Source organism: Nyctereutes procyonoides, unplaced genomic scaffold (genome assembly GCF_905146905.1).
Source record: "Nyctereutes procyonoides isolate TBG_1078 unplaced genomic scaffold, NYPRO_anot_genome, whole genome shotgun sequence".
Taxonomy (NCBI): domain Eukaryota; kingdom Metazoa; phylum Chordata; class Mammalia; order Carnivora; family Canidae; genus Nyctereutes; species Nyctereutes procyonoides.
The window spans coordinates 51,461,490-51,483,493 of record NW_026575044.1 but is presented as its reverse complement, the minus strand read 5'-3'; the positions used below and the strand labels follow the sequence as shown (position 1 = coordinate 51,483,493).

The following is a 22,004-nucleotide window of genomic DNA, read 5'->3' as shown; positions in this document are numbered from 1 at the left end:
AAATAAAATCTTTAAAAATAAAAAAAAATAAACCAAAGCTACAAACTACAATGCCTCAGAGGTCAGAGGACAAGGTGTGACAATAGGGAATAGTGGGGCAGTGATAAACTAGAAAGCACATGATCCTGCTCAAGGCATTACAATCAAAAAGGATTTTAAACATGTTGCCTAATCAAAAAGTCCCAGGTTCTCTGCCTGCTTGCTGTCCACTCCAGACCTCTGCCTGGTACTCCAGGAGACTGACTGCAATGGAAGTTTCATGCAACCCGGAGAGAGTCTACTGGAGCCCAAACAGGAGAGATGTCCCCCATTCTTATTAATCCACCAGGGGTAATCAGATAGAAACTGCCCTTTTGGAAAGTCTGACAGCTCAATATTATATCTTGAGAGACAACATTAGAATAGAAATGGGAGAATATTTCCAATCAGAAAAACAGAACACGAGAGATAGCTCAGATCCTTACATGTTAGGGTAGTGTTGGTTCTTTACCTTGTAAACCCATCATTTCTTATATAAACACATTCTTAACCTAGCAGTCTACGAATAGGCATCGAGAATCATGAAACTCTCAAAAATCACATGAAAAATACAATCTTTCACATAAAAATTTTTCCGTAAAGATTCTCTATGGGGCCCATGATGCAAAGTATGGTAAAAACCATTTCCCTAAAATGTGAAAGCATCAACCAAGCAAATCTAACAGCCAAGGGAGGGGAAGTGGGAAATCAGATCACTAAAGAAACTAACCCAGAAAAACTTAAGTTTACTTCAATTAGTTAAATATCAAATTTTTTCACATCATTAAGTAAACAGTTCCAACTGCTATTTTTAATATTCTAAGTGCTTTTTCTCTAAACTTTAATTGAAGAATCTTAAAGAAAAATCTATAGTAATATTGCTACCTTGTATGATTATCAAAAATCAGCAATTATGAGAAAAAAGAACTTCATTTTTTATATGAATCTATGTCCTATAAGAATCTAAAACAGTCCTCTCAAATGTCCCTGATGTTTTATTTGTTAAATTTTGAAGCAGATCATATATCCCAACCTCCTAATCATGTTTAAATCCTAGGCCATAAGCCCAAGTGAGGTAGTGACTCAGATGCATGGTCCTGTCAGAGAGAGAGAGGCAAGGCAGAAATGGGGAAGAGGGCATCATATCTCTTATTTTTTTAATAAAGTTGGTTAAGTAGATAAATTTTCATTTTGAACGACTCTGACATTATGAAATTATGCCTTGGTCTACCTTCCTCTTCTGAGGAATTATCTCCTCTTACATTTTAAGAATTTCCTTCCCTTTCCTATAAAAAATGCTTCCCCTGCATGCATGTTCCCCTGGCCCTGATTTCCCTTGACCTAGTTCATTCTTTCTTTCCTTCTATTACACTATTTTCCCCTCACAGTATTCCATAATCACTTTCTCTATTTCTTCACCACTCATCCTGTCCAACCTAGCCATTGTTCATTCCCTAACCACAAGGATGGTTTCATTAAACTTCTCCTTTTATCTATTTTATTTTTCCTTTAATACTAACACACCAACCTACTTCAAAATGCAAAGGTACATATATGTATATTATGCTTCAACAAGGAGTTTTTAGAAGTTAACCAAAGACATAAAAGAGAATATGATACTGCAAAGGCTCCCTCTCACCCCTGACCCTATGTCCCACATCTCCAAAAGCAAGCTAATATATAAAGGACCCCTGAAATCTCTAATTGAATCTATTTGATTTTTGAGATCAGTAGCTAGGAATTCCTGCAATCCATTTCTTTCTTAAAATATCTTTCCACCGTATGTATTTATAAATATAAGTGTGTCCTCCCTGCTTTCACCTTTTTACACAAATCTCAGAATAATTTATGTTTTTCTATGTCTTAGAACTTAAATAATTTTAATCATTATTCCATATTAGTACCTAAAGAGCCTCTTTCCCTTTTTCTAATGGCCACAGTATATTTCTTGTACTTTATTTAATTAGTCCTCTATTTTGTACATCCAAATTGCTTTTGACTTATGTTATTAATAAACAATGTACAAGAACTAGCCTCACACGTATATCACACACCATTTTTGCAAGCATATCTGAAAAATAAATTCCCAGCATAACCCCTTGGTTACAGGGTATGTACATCTGTAATTTTGCTAGATGCTATACTACTGCTCTACCTAGACACTCTGCCATAAAGTACTACAATACTTGTTTGTTTCCTTCATTACCAGACTTTAGGATCACTGCCAGTGAAATAACTGAAAAATACTATTATGGAGTGGTTTCTTTCCATGAATAAGTTCCATGAACTTTTTTTTAAACATTTAACAACCATTTTCATTTCCTTTTCTCTAAACTGTTTATATCTTTTGCCCAATTCTACACTGAGCTGGTCTTTTTCTTATTGTTTATTAGAATTGCTTACACATTAGGAAAATAAGCCCTTAACCCATAACATATATTGCAAATATTTCTCAGTTTGATTGCTAATTTTTAAAAATTGTTTACCAAAGCATAATATACATATAAAAAGTATATTTAAGTGTACCACTCAATGAGCACATTTGTGTGGCTAGATCAACACCTTAAATGAAGAAAGAAAACTCTGCTAGTATCACCAAAGGCCAATCAAGTTTTCTTCCCATCACTACATGCCCAGAGGATAACCACTATCTTACTTGTTACTCCATAGAGCACGGTACATTTGAAACACACAAATAGATTTATATATCAAGTATTCTTAGTCTGCCTTATTTCTTTCAACATACTTGTGAAATTCATCCCTGCTGCTACGAGTCGCTACACATCATTCATTCCCTTTGCTACATAGCATTCCAATGTATGAATAAACACAATCCATTCTATCATTAATGAGAATTTGGGAGTTTCTAATTTGGAGTTAATCATATAGTGCTGCTATAAATATTTTAGTCTTTTGGTGAAGAGTATATCTATACACTGGGTACATATTCTGGGGCAGAACTGCTGGGTCTGAAAGTATGAAGTTCATAAAGTTCACCCCCAAAAGCTCCTGCTAGAGAAGTTTCCGAAATGGTTCTACCACTTTACACTCCCACTAGTTACACGAGAATTCCATGACCTTTGACTTTTTAAGTGACACAGTCAATATCCACTGTCCAGTCTGTACCCCTTGTTCTTTCTAAATCAACATATTGTTGAGCAAGCTCTAACTGTAACTTAACTTCCACTTTCTGACTCACACTTCCAACTACTGTATATCTCCACCTCAAACCGCAATCGCTCAAAATTATACAATTTCTTCTGATTGTCCCATCTCAGTTCACGGTATTGCCATTTTCCCAAGTAAATCAGACCACAAATCTTTTCTTGCCTCTCTACTACCTACTGAAATCCAGTCACCAAATTCTAATAGTTTTATTTCCATTTCTTTCATTATCTATTTGCTTTTCATTCTCAATGTGACACCTATATTTCCATAGCATCCTAAGGAATCTCCCAATCAACTGACAATCATGCAAAAAGACAACTCACAAAGGAAGTTTGTGGCTCCCTATTGCTTACCACACAAGCCTCAACCCTGACATGGTAGTCAAATCCAAACCCACTCTCTGGCCCTACTTTACCTCTACACTTCACCTTTTCACCTTTTATTATTCTCTTCTTTCCATATCTTGTCATAAGTGCTAGCTACAGTGGACTATTTACCATCCTCAAAACATATCCAGGCATCCTCAGTTAATTCTCTTTCATTGAGTTTTCTATCCATTTGTAATTTTTTAAAAAATATTTATTTTTTCTTGACAGAGAGAGAGAGAGAGAGAGAGAGGCAGAGACACAGGCAGAGGGAGAAGCAAGCTCCATGCAGGGAGCCCGATGTGGGACTCGATCCCGGGACTCCAGGATCACATCTTGGGCCAAAGGCAAGTGCTAAACCACTGAGCCACCCGGGATGCCCTCCATTTGCAATTTCTCAAGTCCCCAAACTTTTACCAGTTGAAACTCTCACTTCAAAAGCCACTTTGTATGTGAAATCCCTGTTACCCACTCATGCAAAAGTTATTTTTCCTCTAAATTCCAAAATCATTTAGTTTGTGTCTCTTAGGATGCTGATTGTTGTTTTATACTCTTGTCTTATCCCTCTCAGGTGATGGACAATTTCTTAGAGGCTGGAAAAATACCTTATTTATCTCTACCTTCCAGATTGTTAGATGTTTAAGGGGAACTTAGTGCAGTCATTAGAATCATTTCTCCCTGTGGCATGTTATGAGCCTGTTAAAAATAAGACTAGGCTTACCAGGCCACTGAATCCTTATTGCAGGTTCAGAGATGCTCAGGCACTGGGGACCTCCGTGGCACAGCATCTCCACAGACTAAGGTTCAAAGGCCATGTGTTCTGCAGTCTTGAACCAGTTTTTTACTTCACAGATTCTGCTAATCAACAAACCTAGCTGATACTCCTAATGCTCTCTCACTTTGAGATTTATCTCTTCTGTCACTTTTCTCCCATCATCTCCATATTTCTTAGGTTTTATCCAAAATGGATTGGATTCTGAATTGTTCATTCACCAGAATATTTTTTTTTCATTCAAGACAGAATTTTAAAAGTGAAAACATAAAGCCTAAGGTCCCCTTCCAACTCTGCAATATGAATGTTCTAAACTAATGTAAAAGAATGAGAGCCTGACTCACTGTCCTTGCTTAAGGAAAAGGCTCAGTGCACTCTGCCAATGATTACCACGGATCAATTCAAGCCTTTCTTCATACTGATAAGCTCAGTATTTCAGCTGACCCTTGAACAACACAGGTTTGAACTGCACAGGGTTACTTAAACACAGATTTATTTTTTTATAAATATAGTATGGTGCTATAAATGTATTTTCTCTCCCATAGGATTTTTTTATTAGATACATTTTGATTTTTTTTTAAGATTTTTATTTATCCATGAGAGACACACACACACACACACACACAGAGAGAGAGAGAGAGAGAGAGAGAGAAGAGAGAGAGAGAGAGAGGCAGAAACACAGGCAGAGGGAGAAGCAGGCTCCATGCAGGGAGCCCGACGTGGGACTCGATCCCGGGTCTCCAGGATCGTGCCCTGGCCAAAGGCAGGCGCCAAACCGCTGAGCCACCCAGGGATCCCCTCTCCCATAGGATTTTCTTAACTTCTTCTCTCTAGCTTACCCTACTGTAAGAATACAGTATATAATACATGTAACATACAAAATAGGTGATAATTTACTGTTTACCAGAAGCCTTAAGCAATAACATGAACAGCAGGCTGTCAGTAGTTAAGATTTTGGGAAGTCAAAAGTTACATGCAAATTTTAAAATACACAAGGAGTCGGTGTCCCTTAATCCCCTTTTTTTTAATCCCCCTTTTCTAATTACCATTGTTCAAGGTTCAAATGCATACTCTACAAGTGATTTGATGTGGCTAACCAATATATACAGAGTAATCTCACACCATCAAAAACAATGAAAATGTTACAACAGAGTGGTTATCAATAAACTTACAACCAGATCTGAAGTCTTCATTCATCTCGTCAGCTAGAGACATATTTAAAACTTGCTCTTTATTAAAAGATGTGTAATACGCAAGGTCAGTGACCCATCTGCCTTCTTCATTTTGATAGACCACACTCGGTGATAGATCTGTTTCTAAAAAATTCCAAGAATATCCAATGACATATGAAACAAAATGATATAATATTCTTAAATAATTTTACTTAGTTGACTTATATATCAACAATACTAAAATCTGCCCAAAACTAAAGGAAAAAAGAAACCCATTTCCACAAAAGAAGAGTTCTCTCCTGATGGGGAAGCCAGTTTTTTTTTTTTTTTAATTTTTATTTATTTATGATAGTCACAGAGAGAGAGAGAGAGAGGCAGAGACACAGGCAGAGGGAGAAGCAGGCTCCATGCACCGGGAGCCCAATGTGGGATTCGATCCCGAGTCTCCAGGATCCCGCCCTGGGCCAAAGGCAGGCGCCAAACTGCTGTGCCACCCAGGGATCCCGGGAAGCCAGTCTTAATCCAGTAAAAATCCATAATGGAGAACCAGAGGAATAAGAAAAAGAAAACTAAGAGTAGTACATTTTCACTAGATCTGTGAATAAAGATACAATTTCTAATCCACAAAATATTTAATATTTTGACTCAAAAGATTAGGCAAGTTCCACTTAAAAATATATCCTATTCAAAATGTATAAGCATTTTATACATTTTACTTTCATTTTTTAAAAAATCTACTTACGTTCTTTACTCTTTTCAATGGACTTGTAACATTCATATATTCGCCTTTCAATAGTTGGTGATCGTAGACTATTAGGGGAAATAATTCCATTGTCACTAACAGGCTTCAAAGATGCTTTGTCCACATATTTTTGAATAGACACTTTAGGAGTTTCAGTGTCCAAACGTTTATCCATAGGCAAAATTATTTCTGAATTAGATGCCAAATGCTTATCTTCATGAAGAGAGACGGCATCCAGCTTCAAAAGGTCCACTAAGTCAAATTCACCTTTATTGGCATTTGTGTCATGAAAATAAACAGGGTTAAGTTTTGCATTAGCAGCTTGGATAGTCTTCACAGGAACTTCTTCTCTTGAGATTTCCTTTAAAAATGCATAACAGAGGAGCCATAAGTTTTGTTTTTTAACTTATTCCAAACTCTATGGGAAAAAATTATGTAGTAGACATAAATGATTATATGAACCAGACTATACAGTACTCACTGTATTCTTTTAAACTATATATGAACCAATTTTAACCAATATACCAAAACCAAAATTTACAATGTGGTCATTGCAAACCATTTATCAATAGATTCAGATATCAAAAGTGGGTCCGACATGTTCATTATATTACAGGATATATAAGAAATGCAGTTTAACTTTTCTAATTACCACTTAAACTCTCTGCAAAGATAGCAAGCCCATTAATATAACCAAACTCATAAAATTAATATAATTAACAGCCCTTGAAAACATATATGGATACCTCTTAGAATTAATCCTATTTAAAATTACACCAAAAATCATAAGATACCTAGGAATAAACATAACCAAAGAGGTAAAAGATTTGTACTCTGATAACTACAGAGCACTTATGAAAGAAATTGAAGAGGACACAAGGAAACAGAATGGCATTCCATGCTCATGGGCTGGAAGAACAAACATTGTTAAAATGTCTACTACTCAATGCAATCCCTATCAAAATATCCCCAGGATTTCTCAAAGAACTAGAAAAAACAACCCGAAAATTTATATGGAACCACAAAAGACCCCAAATAGCCAAAATAATCCTGAAAAAGAAAAGCAAAGCTGGAAGCATCACAATAGCAGACTTCAAGCTCTATTACAAAGTTGTAGGCATCAAGTATAGTACTGGCACAAAAACAGACACCTAGATCAATGGGACATAACAGAAAACCCAGAAATGGACCCACAACTATCTGGTCAACTCATCTTTGACAAAGCAGGAAAGAATATCCAATGGAAAAAAGACAGTCTCTTCAACAGATGATGTTGAGAAAACTGGGCAGCAACATGCAGAAGCATGAAACTGGGCCACTCTCTTACACCATTCCCAAAAATAAGTTCAAGAAGGATGAAAGACCTAAATGTGAAACAGGAATCCATCAAAATCCTAGAGAACACAGGCAGCAACATCTCTGACTCCAGCCATAACAACTTCTCACTAGTCACATCATTGGTGGCAAGGGAAACAGCAAAAATGAACTATTGGGATTTCATTCAGATAAGAAGCTGAAGTTAAAGATCATGAAATAAAAATCATCCTGGATTTAGAATGGGCCTTTAACTCAATTAGCAATGTCCTTATGAGAGAAAAAAGATTAAGTAGGACACAGGGACCCTGAGAAAAAGGCCACGTGAAGACGGAGGCAAATAGTCAAGTGAAACCGCCACAAGCTAAGGAAAACCAGGAGCCACCAGATGCTGAAAGAGGCAAGAAAGGAGCCTTTGGAGGGAATTTAGCTCTTCTAATACTTTGATTTCCAACTTTGACCTCTAGAACTTGGAGAATAAATTCCAATTGTTGTAAGCTACCAAATTTTGGTAATTTGTTCCAGCAGCCCTAAGAAACAAATACAAACATTAAAACATAATGCGGGGTATCTGGTTGGCTCAGTGGTTGACAGTCTGCCTTCAGCTCAGGTTGTGATTCCAGGGTCCCAGAATCAAGTTCCGCATCAGGCTCCCTGCAGAGAGCCTGCTTCCTCCTCTGCCTATGTCTCTGCCTTTCTCGCTCATGAATAAATAAAATCTTTAAAAATAAATAAATAAAACCTAAAATGCCTAATGACAGTGAGGGAAAGCCATCTGAAGACACGGGAAAAAGGCCATTTATTTTTTTTTATTTTTTTAATTTATTCATGATAGTCACACACAGAGAGAGAGAGAGGCAGAGACACAGGCAGAGGGAGAAGCAGGCTCCATGCACTGGGAGCCCGATGTGGGATTCGATCCCGGGTCCCCAGGATCGTGCCCTGGGCCAAAGGCAGGCGCCAAACCGCTGCGCCACCCAGGGATCCCGAAAAAGGCCATTTATAAGGCAAGGAGAGAAGCATAAAGAGAAACCAACCCTGCTGAAACTTTAATCTCAGACTTTTCTAGAAAAGAGAAAATAAATTTCTATAGTTTGAGCCAAATAAATAAAACTGTGTAAGAATCAAAATATCTCTTGACAAAGAAAGTTTACAAAATCAATGCTTAAATTATGAGTATTCCAAAAGAAAAAAAAAAAGACAACAAAGAAATGCCATTTAAAAACAGGCATCTATTTTTGATATATAATACTAGCAAAAATTAAAAAGAACCAGAATGAAATAGAGATTTAAAAAACAAAAGATTGTATGTTGGCAAACTGAATTTGAATTAAAAAAAAAAAAATCAATGAAACTAAGAGTTGGTTCTCTGAAAAGATAAGCCTTTCTAAAGTTTTTTCAGTTTATCAAGATAGAGAATCAAATAAATAAAACCAGAAATGAAAGAATACAATGCACACCACAGAAATATAAAGGATTATAAGAGAATATTAAGAAAAATTATAAGCCAACAAATTAGACAACCTGGAAGGAATGATTTCAAGAAACATACAATCTTCCAAGACTGAATCACAAAGACATAGAAAATCTAAGTAGACTGATTAATACTAACCAGTAAATCAGTAACCAAAAAACTCCCAACAAACAAAAATACAAGACCAGTTGACTTCACTAGTGAATTCTACCAAATACTTAAGAAAAAGTTAACATAAAAAAAAGAAAAAGTTAACATTTGTTCTTCCTAAAGTATTTCAAAAAACTAGAAGTAATGTTTCCAAATTCATTCCACACGACCAACATTAACCTGACACCAAAATTATAGATCCATTTCCCGATAAAAATATATACAAAAATCACTAAATATAAGCAAATGAAATTCAACAACACATTAAAATGATCATCTACTATGATCAAATGGGATTTGTTCCAGATATGGAAGGGTAGTTCAATATTTATAAATCAAAGTAATTACCAAAAACAAGGTAATTGCCAAAGTAAATTATAAAAATCAGACAATCATCTCAACAAATGCAGAAAAAATATTTTACATATCTCAATATCCATTCATGATAAAAACCTCTCCAAAAGAGGGTGTAGAGGAAACATACCTCAACATAATAAAGGCCGTATATGACAAACCCCCAACTGAATCCTACTCAATGGTGAAAAGCTGGAAGCCTTTCCTCTAAGAGCAGAACAAGACAAGGATATCCATTCTCACCACTTTTATTTGACATAGTACTGGAAGGCCTAGCTCAGCAATCAGGCAAGAAATGAAATAAACGTATTCCAAGTTAAAAGAGAAGGAAAACCATTGCTACTTGCACATAACATAATACTACAAATAGAAAACCCTAAGATTCCACCAAGAACTATTAAGACTAATAAACTGAGTAAAGATGCAGGATACATAATTAATATACAGAAATCTGTTGTGTTTCTGTACACTAATAACAATGCAGCAAAAAGATTTTTAAAAATCTTATTTATATCATCAAAAAGAATACTGAGGAATAAATTTAACCAAGAAAGTAAAGGATCTACACTTTGAAAACTCTAAGACACTAATGAAAGAAACTGAAGACAACCCAGATAAATGGGAAGATAAAACCATGTTCATGGACTGGGATAATACTGTTAAAATTTCCATACTACCCAAAGAAATCCACAGACTTAATGCAAGACCTATCAAAATGCCAATAATATTTTTCACAGAACTAGAAGAAACAATCCTAAAATTTATATAAAACCACAAGACTCCAAATAGCCAAAGCAATCATGACAAAGAACATAGCTGGAAATGGATGAATGTGAGACAGGAATCCATCAAAATCCTAGAGAACAAAGGCAGCAACTTCTTGCTAGACACGTCTCTAAAGGCAAGAGAAACAAAGGCAAAAATGAACTATTGGGAATTCATCAAGATAAAAAGCTTTTGCAAAGTAAACAGTCAACAAAACCAAAAGACAACCGACAGAATGTGAGAAGATATTTGCAAATGTCTCTTATTAGATAAAGAACTAGTACCCAAAATCTATACAAAACTTATCAAACTCAACACCCAAATAATCCAATTGAGAAATGGGCTGAAGACATGAACAGATATTTCTCCAAAGACGACAAATGGCCCACAGACACATGGAAAAATGTTCAACATCACTTGGTTTCAGGGAAAATACCACAATGAGATACCACCTCACACCAGTCAGAATGGCTAAAATTAACAAGTCAGGAAACAACAGAGGTTGGCAAGGATGTGGAGAAAGTGGAACCCTCTTACACTGTTGGTGGGAATGCAAGCTGGTGCAGCCACTCTGGAAAACAATGTGGAGGTTCCTCAAAAAGTTGAAGACAGCTACCCTATGACCCAGCCATTGCATTACTAGGTATTTACCCCAAAAATAAAAGTATCGTGATCCGAAGGGGCACCTGCATCCCAATATTTATAGCAGCAATGTCCACAATAGCCAAAAATGACCTACAGATAACCAAGAGACAAATGAAAAGATGTTCAACATCAATCCTCATTAGGGAAATGCAAATCAAAACCACAATGAGGTATCACCTCATACCTGTCAGAATGGCTAAAATAAAAAACACAAGAAACAAGTGTTGGTGAGGATGTGGAGCAAAGGGAACACTTGTGCACTGTTGAGTGGGAATGTAAATTGGTATAGGCCCTATGGAAAATAATATGAAACTTCCTCAAAAAGTAAAAAGAAATACCATGCGATTCAGCCATCCCAAAGCTGGGTATTTATTCAAAGAAAATGAAAATACTAATTCAAAAAGATATATCCACCCTCCATGTTTACTGCAACATTATTTACAATAGCCAAGGTACAGGAGCAACTCAAGTGTCCATCAATAGATGAATGGATAATGAAGATGTGATTTACACACTTACACACAGGATTATTACTCAGTTGTAGAAAGATTCTGCCATTTGTGACAATATAGATAGACCCAGAGGGTATTGTGCTAAGTAAAGTCAGAAAAAGGCAAATACCATATGATTTCACTTCTTTGTGGAATCTAAAAAACAAAATAGAAACAGACCCATAAATACAGAGAATAAACTGGTAATTGCCAGAAGGGAAGAGGGTAAAGGGATGTTGGGTAAACACGTGAAGAGATTTAAGAGGTACAGACTTCCAGGTATAAAATAATTAAGTCACACGGATAAAAAGTACTGCACAGAGAATACAGTAATATCATACTAACTTTGGTGACAGAGGGTAATTACACTTATCAAGGTGAGCATATCATGGCATACATAATCGTCAAATCATGATGTTGTACTCCTGAAATCAATATAATCTTGTATATATGCTATACTTCAATTTAAAAATAAAAGAAATATCAGAATGCTGCCAACTAGCGATCTCCTCAGTAAAGCTACTTAAAACAGTCTTGAATAAAGAATGCAGCCAGGTAATAGTCTCCAGAGTCCCTTTGCTTGCTGATGGAATGCATGTGAATCCTTTATGTGCTTGGCTGAGGAGCTAATGGGGCCAAGCTAGCATCTGTGGGATTATGATTGCAAGCCTCTATGTCAGAATCCCACCCAGGCTAAATGACAACACAGTGACATGAGGCGACATGTCACTCAGCAGTCATGCCCGGCAAACCCACACACATGTACTGTCACTGGGGAACCTGGTACTAAACCCTTTCATAGATGACCCACTTCTGAGCTGGGGTTCCCTCCATAACAGAGGAGCTTCCTTGCTGTGATCTAATAAATAATAATAAATAACATAAAGACAAGTACAACTGCTTTGAGAGTTTTTTTTTTTAAAGATTTTATTTATTTATTCATAGAGACATAGCTAGAGAGAGAGAGAGGCAGAAACACAGGCAGAGGGAGAAGCAGGCACCATGCTGGGAGCCTGATGTGGGACTCGATCTCGGGTCTCCAGGATCACGCCCTGGGCTGCAGGCGGCGCTAAACCGCTGCACCACCGGGGCTGCCCGCTTTGATAGTTTTTAAATCTAAACACAAAATACGTTTTTGTTTATATTCTGACAGTGTAACTCTCCCAGTCAACACTTGAGCTAAGAAATGGGAGGAGAAAGAAAAAGGAAAAGCAACCCAAAGTTCTCTTAGGAGGTGGGGTTTTGAAAGGAGATAATGAAATTATTTGAGGGAGCCAGGGTGGTTCAGTGGTTCAGCATCTGCCTTCGGCTTAGGTCATGATCCTGGGGTCCTGGGATCGAGCCCCACGTCAGGCTGCATAGTGAGCAGAGTCTGCTTCTCCTTCTCCCTCTGCAGGTCTTCCCCTGCATTCTCATTCTCATTCTCTCTCTCTCTCTCTCTCTCTCTCATGCTCTCTCTCAAATAAATAGGTTTATTTGAAAATTTTAAAAATTTGAAAGTCCCATCTTATTGGCATCTAAGAGAAACAAAAAGGCAACAAAGTGCCCTGGTGGAAACATGCTGATGTCATCTCAAATAATGGCTGAAAAACATGTCTGAGAATGAATTAAGGAAGAGAAAAAATGCCCTTCAGATAACGGAAAACCAGCCTCCCTCATAGAATCCAAACACTGATTTTAAGATGCCATTATTGTATGTGCCAAGAGAGAACATTAAACTATGACATATAGTAACACATATTGATTTCAGAAGTGTTAAAATTGAAAAATATACGTCTTCTAATAAATTTTTTAAAAATCAAAGACATTCTAAATGCTTAAGGAAGGAAGATGGAAGGGGGAGGGGACAGCAGGCTAAATAGTATAATAAAAATTTTGAAGGGGGGTATCCTGCTTTCGCTTTGTTTCCTAGCTGTACCTCCTTCCTTCCTCTCCACATACTTCCTCCTGGAAGGAACATCCCTGAGCAGCCCCTTAAGCCTGCTTTAGGGCAGAGGATTTGAAGAAACCCGGGGCTGAAGTTAACCTTTTCCCCCTTCTTTCAGCTCTACCTCGGCACCTCTCTCCGTGGCAGTTCCCGAGACCCGCCCCAATCACACCATTTATATCAACAACCTCAACGAGAAGATCAAGAAGGATGAGCTGAAGAAGTCCCTCTACGCCATCTTCTCCCAGTTTGGCCAGATCCTGGATATCCTGGTATCTTGAAGCTTGAAGATGAGGGGCCAGGCCTTTGTCATCTTCAAGGAGGTCAGCTGTGCCACCAATGCCCTGCGCTCCATGCAGGGTTTTCCCTTCTACGACAAGCCCATGAGCATTCAGTATGCCAAGACTGACTCGGATATTATTGCCAAGATGAAGGGTACCTTCGTGGAGCAGGACTGCAAGTGGGAGAAGAGGAAGCCTAAGAGCCAGGAGACCCCAGCAGCCAAGAAGGCAGTGCAGGGTGGGGCCGCCACCCCTGTGGTGGGGGCTGTCCAGGGCCCTGTCCCAGGCCCTGTCCCGGGTAGGCCCCCAATGACTCATGCATCACATGCCAGGCCAGCCTCCCTACATGCCGCCTCCCAGCATGATACCGCCTCCAGGCCTGGCACCTGGACAGATCCCGCCAGGGGCCATGCCCCCACAGCAGCTTTATGCCAGGGCAGATGCCACCAGCCCAGCCTCTTTCAGAAAATCCACCAAATCACTTCTTATTCCTCACCAACCTGCCCAAGGAGACCAATGAGCTCATGCTGTCCATGCTTTTCAACCAGTTCCCTGGCTTCAAGAAGGTACGACTGGACCCTGGGTGGCACGACATTACCTTTGTGGAGTTTGACAATGAGGTACAGGCAGGGGCCGCTCGCGACGCACTGCAGGGCTTCAAGATCACCCAGAACAATGCCATGAAGATCTCTTTTGCCAAGAAGTAGCACTTTTCCCCCCTGCCTGCCCCTGCCCCCTGCTCTGGGGCCACCCCTTCCCTCCTTGGCTCAGCTCCCTGAAGGTAAGTCCCGCTCAGGGGCCTTCTCAGAGCCGTATGTGAGTGAGTGGTCGCCACACAGCATTGTACCCAGAGTCTGTCCCCAGACATTGCACCTGGCGCTGTTAGGCCAGAATTAAAGTGTTCTCTTTGAGGTTTGGTCTAAAAATGAATGAATGAATGAATGAATGAATGAATGAATGAATAAATAAATAAATAAATAAATAAATAAATAAATAAATAAATAAATAAATAAATAAATAAATTTTTGAAGGGGGCGCGTGTGCAGTTTAGTCAGTTAAGCATCTGCTTTCGGCTCAGGTCATGATCCCAGGGTGCTGGGATTGAGGCCAACATCAGGCTCCTGGCTTAGTGAGGAGACTGCTTCTGCCTCTACCCCTCCTCTCTGCTCCTGTGCTCTCTCTGGTGCTCTCTCACTCCAACACCTAACATCTTTAAAAAAATTTTTTTAAACATGATAAAAATAATGTAAATATTAAATGAAGTAAATATTTTTTAAAAAATCAAGATTATTAACCATTACACTAAGTGTTAAAGGATTAACTAGTTCATCCAAAAAACAAATGACCAGATTACATTAAAAAGTAAAACCTATGGACCCTTGGGTGACTCAGTCTGTTGAGCGTCCCACTCTTGATTTTGGCTCAGGTCATGCTCTCAGAGTCATGAGATGGGGCCCCACATCAGGTTCCATGCTCACCATGGAGTCAGCTTGTCCTTCTCCCTCTGCTCCTCCCCAACGGCTTCCCCTACCACCACTTGTGTGGGCTGGCACACACTCTCTTTCAAATAAATATTTTTAAAAAGTAAAATCTAGCCACACACTATTTATTAGAAACCCTCTAAACAAATGATAAAGAAAAATGTAAAGGGGATGCAAAAGAAGATAACAAGCATACATAAAATACAAAAAGCAAGGGTATCAAACTAACATACAGGGATCCCTGGGTGGCGCAGCGGTTTAGCGCCTGCCTTTGGCTCAGGGCGCGATCCTGGAGACCCGGGATCAAATCCCACGTCGGGCTCCCGGTGCGTGGAGCCTGCTTCTTTCTCCCTCTGCCTATGTCTCTGCCTCTCTATCTCTCTGTGTGACTATCATAAATTAAAAAAAAAAAAAATTAAAAAAAAAAAACTAACATACAAAGGAGAATTTAAGATTTAAGATTAGAAGCCACTAAACAGGAAAAAAAAAAGGGCAGTATTACTAACAAAGTACTCTTATTAATGAGGTTATGATTCTATAATCTCATACTCAGTAAACAGTGCAGAGAAGTACATAAAAAAATCAGTACACAGAGCAGAGAAGTACATAAAGAAAAAAATCAGAGGTGCAAAAATAACTTGGTAAAAATTCAATTAAAACTGGAGACTTTGGGGCACCTGGGTGGCTCTGCAATTGACCATCTGCCTTTGACTCAGGGTGGGATCCCGGAGTCATGAGATCGAGTTCCACATCAGGCTCCCTGCGTGGAGCCTGCTTCTCTCTCTGCCTGTGTCTCCATCTCTCTGTGTCTCTCATGAATATGTAAATAAAATCTTTAAAACAACAACAACTGGAAACTCTAAGGGACTCTTGGGTGGCTCAAAGGTTGAGCATCTGCCTTTGGCTCAGGTCGTGACCCGGGGTCCTGGATTGAGTCCCGTATCAGGTTCCCTGCAAGGGAGCCTGCTTCTCCCTCTGCCTGTGTCTCTATGTCTCTCATGAATAATTAAGTTAAAAAAAATCTTTTAAAAAATATTGGAAACTTTGTTTCATATTTTCTGCAATTGATACATCTAGTACATAAAAGTTAAAGTGATCATATGGGATGCATGGGTGGCTCAGTTGATTAGCGAATTCTAGGTTTTGGATCAGGTAAAGATCCCAGGGTTGAGCCCTGTGTTGGCTCCCTGCTCAGTTGAGAGCCTGCTTCTCCCTCTCCCTCTGCCTCTCCCCCTGCTTGTGTTCTTTCTGTTGAATGAATAAATATCTTAAAAATAAATAAAAGTGATCATAGAGATCATAGAGATTTTGAATAATGTATCCTAATAACTTAAAACTAAAGATTCTTCAAAAAAGCACATTTAGTTTTCATTTTTCTTATGTCCATGAAACACACATATAAATATACACTTTTACTCAAAACATTTAGAAGGGTTAGATTTTTCAGACCAGATACGGATTATAATAAGCCTATAAAGTTAGAAATAACAAGAAGTAACATCAGAAAAGATGGCAGAGGAGAAAGCACCAAGAATCTGCCTTTCCACCAGACAAGCACTGTACTGTACTGGCAAAAACTTCTGAAGTAACTATTTTGGAACTCTGGAATCTATTTGAACAATTAGAGCTACCAGAGAAAAGCCTGACTGGCAAATTGCAAATAATGTCCGTCACTCAGGCTTCAGAATGATCATGGCTACCCACCCTGAACTCCAAGGCAGACGACATTGGGAGGGCAACCCCTGTTTTTAGTATGGTTTGCTGGAGCCAGAGAAGCAGTAAGGATTTTGTCTCCAATTATCAGGTTTCTGTGTTCTGACTATAGACTGCAGCTTCTGACTGCAGAGCTGAAGGCACGGAGCCTGGTCACCAGTGATTCAACCCCCACCAGCTAAAGTGACCTCCACCATATTTAAAGGGATCATAGCTATTTCTTTAAGTATTCTAAAACAACCATGGATAGAGAAAGTTAAGAGACTTACTGCACATGTCCAGGAAAAAAATACAGGCTAAGAAAAGACCTGTAAAATCTTAATTTTCACCATATCCTCATCCCTGCATAGACATATGATACAAAAATTAAAGAGCAAACCCTAGAGAAAAGGGAGATTGTGATTTCCAGAGTTATCACATAAGATTGGAATGTCCAGTATGCGACAAAGAAAAAAACACAAGGCAAACAAAGAAATAAGAAAGCATGCTCCATTCAAAAGAAAAAAATAAATCAACAGAGAACATACATGAGGAAACCTGTACATCAGACTTATGAGATAAAAGACTTTGAGCATTTTTAAGACCGTTATTTTAAAAGAGCTAAAAGAAGATATGGACAAGCAAGAAAATGATCAATGCATAGAATGTGTAACAATAAAGAGTTTATTTTTAAAAGAGCCATAAAGAAATACTGGAACTGAAAGGTACAATAACTGAAGTGAAAAATGCACTGGAGGGGTTAAAAAACAGACGTGCACTAGCAGGATGAAGATACAGCAAACCTGAAGATAGGACAACTGAAATTACAAAGCTTCAGAAAAAAGGAACAGAGTCTAAGGGACATATGGAATATCATCAACACACTGGGGACCAACAGCACTTTCTGGAAAACACAGAAGAGAGATAAAAGGCAAAGAAATTATGGCTGAAAACCTATCCAAATTTGACGAAAGACAGGAATTTGAACATCAAAGTTCAGCAAACTCCAAGTGGGATGAATCTGAAGAAACCCATACCGAGACAGTATGATCAAACTGTCAAAAGACAGACAAGAAAATCTTGAAAAGAGCAAGAGAAGCTCCTTGTCACATGCAAGGAATCTTCAGAAAGATAACCAGCAAATTTCACAACAGAAACCTTTCAGGCCAGAAGGCAATGAATGGGCTGATACGTTCAAAGTGCTGAGAGGGAAAAATACTTACCAAGAATCTTACATTTGGTTAAACTGTCCTTTAAAAATGAGGGAAAGGGAGTTCTCAGGTGGCTCAGTCAGTAGAACATTTGACTCTTGATTTTGGCTCAGGTTATGATCTCAGGGTTGTGAGATCAAGCCCTGTGTTGGGCTCCATGTTGGGCATGAAGCCTACTTGAGATTCTCTCTCTCTACACCCCTCCTCCTTTACTGGCGCAAGGACATGTGTATACTCTCTCTAGCGGGGGGGGGGGGAATGAGGGAAAAATTAAGATAATTTTTTCCCCAGATAAAAGCTAGGAAGTTTGTTTTTTCGTTTTTTTTCCATTTATATGTGGATCTTTGTTTTTATACTGTACAGAATTGTAAATGTATTTCTCTTATGATTCCCTTAATAACATTCTTTGCTTTCTTTACTGTAAATATATAACATATATAACATACAAAAGATTTGTTTATCACTACTTATGTTATCAGTAAAGCTTCCAGTCAATAGTAGACTATTACTATTATACTATATTACTATTACAGTAGTTAAATTTTGGGAACTGAAAATTAGTAACTTATAATTTTTGAATTCCTTAGATGTAATTAAGGAAAATGGGCTGCTAATCTTGCCAAAAGGACAGAATGTTGTCACCTCATGGTAACACAAACTACATGACCTTATCATATGGGAAAAATAAGACTGTTCATGAAATAATGTAACACACATTACGGCTGACCCACAGGTAGGAATTCCCCCTCATCCAAGCAAGAAAGCTTTAATGGAAGTGTTTATTCCACACTGTCTGGAAGCTCAGCAGACAGAGGCCAGTTCTCACCATCCCTCCATACTCAATGCCTTCCTTCAAGCACAGCTAAAGGCTTCAGGGCTTTGTGTTCCTGGGGCCTGAATGTTCCTCCAGAATCTGGCTATTTCTGTTATGTTTCATGAAGGAAGATTATCTTTGTGTGACCTACAATACCAAGTACCATATACCTATCACCAAGAAGGTACCAAGGATTTTTTGTTAAAATGGCCTGACCAAGATACCAAGCAATTTGTAAGTTGTGAATATTCAACAATATTAAAACTATTGGTTTTTAACAAGTAATTGCTAATTAGAAAAATAATTCTAACAGAACAAGGTCATTAGCCTAAGATTAAATATCCATGGACAGACATAAAATTTATCAAATATCACATTTTGACAAAGTCAAGATTAACAAACACTGTCTCCTTTTTTCTCAATGGTTTCCTCTAATCAGCTGAGGGCTGGACTATTAACTAAATATATTAGAATTATAACTCCTCACTGTCAGAGAGGACTATACATAAGACGAGGTGTCCATAGCACTGTTCTAGAATCCATGGACTCTGAACACTTGTTCCAGTTACCTGAGGCAAGAGGCTTTGCCCTGTACTTGTACATAACTGTTTCTTTGGATGAGTAAAGAAATTTTTGAAGCTGCTGACTAGGCAACTTTCTGGATAAGTAAAATATTCCTATATATAATAAAGTACTATACTGTAGAATACAATCTGTGTAATAAGAATTCAGAAAAATAAATGTAGTCTAGAGTTACTAAAAAGTAATCAGGGACTTCATGAAAGATTGGAAAGATGATCATAATCTGGATCAAGGAAGAAAGAAAACAAAATAGGAATAGGGATTTGTAGAAATTTGTAGAAATAGAAATTTGTAGAAATATAAGAGAAAAACAGATTAATATGAGGCCAAGTTATAAAGCATCTTAAGGATTATTAACTTGAAACAATAAGGCATAGAGAATATTTATATATATTATATACATTAAAGGCTATCGTAACAAGATTAACCTGGTGTTGACAAATATAACAGAATAGTAAAAATACTTGAGATGGCACCATAAATCACACATGAGATAGTAAAGCATCTTGAACTTGAACAATAGTAAAGGAAACAAACAGGAAACAATAAACTGAAGACACATTCCTGAGAACACACTGAAAGAAATTTCGTTTTTTTGGGCAGCCCGGGTGGCTCAGCGGTTTAGCACCGCCTTCAGCCCAGGGTGTGATCCTGGAGACCTGGGATCGAGTCCCAAGTCAGGCTTCCTGCATGGAGCCTGCTTCTCCCTCTGCCTGTGTCTCTGCCTCTCTGTCTCTCATGAATAAATAAATTAAAAATATTAAACAAAAAAAAGAAAAAAGAAGAAATTTCGGTTTTTTGAGCTTCACTGTCTTTAAATTGACAATCCCATCATTTACTGCCTTAATCACTCAAAGGATTACTATGAAGAGGAGTAACTATTTCTACATATACCAACACAGACAGACTCTCTAAATTAAAAGTCATCATGGAATCCTAAGACATATATTTACTTTTGAAAAAGTGATGAAGAATTGGTGAGAGTCAGAAATAACTACCAAGTTTGAAGTGTAGGAATAACAGACAGAAAACCAAGAATGGAAAACATGCTTGAGCAAAGTTAAAGATGAACAGTTTGCCTTTTTATTTAATGTTCTGATACCAAGCTGAAGAACTTTTCAAATGAATGATCTAAATGCAGGTCAAGAAACACTTAAATTTAAGAAAATGTATATAGGGCAGCCCCAGTGGCTCAGCGGTTTGGCGCCGCCTTCAACCCAGGGTGGGATCCTGGAGACCTAGGATCCAGTCCCATGTCAGGCTCCCTGCATGGAGTCCGCTTCTCCCTCTACCTGTGTCTCTGCCTCTTTCTCTCTCTCTCTGTCTCTCATGAATGAATAAATAAAATCTTTTAAAAAAAGTACATAATTGTATATTTAATATAATCTTAGTGATCTCAAAGATACATACACACACATAGAAACTATTATCAGTAGGGAAGCTTTAATACTTTTTATACATTTTCCAGAATCAACAGTTGTTGCTTTGGAAAAAAAAAAAAAAAACTGACACAAAAGACTTTATCCTTTTCATAGAAAATTTGAAGAAAATGCATATAAACTTACTCTGCCATGATGTGGGACAATGCCCTTCAAACTGTCTTCCCTTTCGTTCTCTTGTTCAATTCCCCGAGTACTAGAAGAAAGTGATAATACACCACCTACGTGCCTTCTACTATCTCCAGTATCTATAAAATTACCTGAAAAAAAAAAAGAAAAACAGAGCAATGTCAAAGTCTCAGTAATATAACTGCTTCTTGCCACTCAAGTTTATGCAAACCTAGTACTTAGCAATCATATGACAAATACACCAATTTGCATATAAGAAAAAGTAACCATCAGTAAGTGCAACAAACTTCGACCACACAGAGAATTTTTAATTCTCAAATGTCTGAATAAAACACACTCATTCGTAATAAGCAACGCATGCAATATACAGTACAGTATGTCTAATACTACTAATGTATTCTTTTGAAAAGTTTTAAACTGTTTAAAAATCTGAAGGAATACAATGGTTAATACAGGTTACATTATACCAAAGAAGTTAATTCTTTAATTAAATTAATTAATTAAAAAGAAAAGGCAAAATCAAACAGAATTTAAGAACAGAATCAAGTCATATTTCAATACTTACTGATCCCAGGCAGACAAGCAACATGGCCTACTTCAGACTCTTTGTGGGTTGTTTCAGAACTTCCCAAAGAGTGTGAGCCATCAGAAATCGGAGAGCTGTTATTTTCTGCTTGAGACTTATAGTTTAAACTACCATTTTCATTTGCCTGTTGAAAAAATAGATGTATTGATTTTTTAAATTATAATCATTTTTAGGGGAGAAACATAAGAAACAGAGAATGACTTCTTGACAAAACGATGCCAGGCAATTAATGTAGAAAGAATTGGAAATATCACCATTATAACCACCATAGAAATAACTGTTTCTAGAAGGCTTCAGCAATGATACTAAATCCAGTTTGTGAAAGGTTCTTCGGGAACAGAAAGATCACATGGCCTTAATGCACCATTCCCCAGATTACTCATTGATAACAAAGGAAAAAAGAAAGGCACCTACACAAAGAGATATCTACCC

At 37.8% G+C, this 22,004-nt stretch overlaps 1 protein-coding gene and 1 pseudogene across 8 annotated transcripts in view; one reads left to right on the top strand and one right to left on the bottom strand.

Moving 5' to 3' along the window:
- The window catches only part of CEP192 (centrosomal protein 192), a 156,383-nt gene that overhangs the window by 95,251 nt on the left and 39,128 nt on the right, over nt 1-22,004 (bottom strand). For all 8 annotated transcript variants that reach the window (XM_055323535.1, XM_055323537.1, XM_055323540.1 and 5 more), the window contains 4 exons: nt 21,552-21,696; nt 20,984-21,117; nt 6,238-6,598; nt 5,496-5,639 (listed from right to left, as the gene is read on the bottom strand). In XM_055323535.1, the coding sequence (XP_055179510.1) occupies nt 5,496-5,639; nt 6,238-6,598; nt 20,984-21,117; nt 21,552-21,696 (784 nt within the window). The remainder of the gene's footprint in view (nt 1-5,495; nt 5,640-6,237; nt 6,599-20,983; nt 21,118-21,551; nt 21,697-22,004) is intronic.
- Nucleotides 13,462-14,349, top strand: LOC129508995 (U1 small nuclear ribonucleoprotein A-like; annotated as a pseudogene).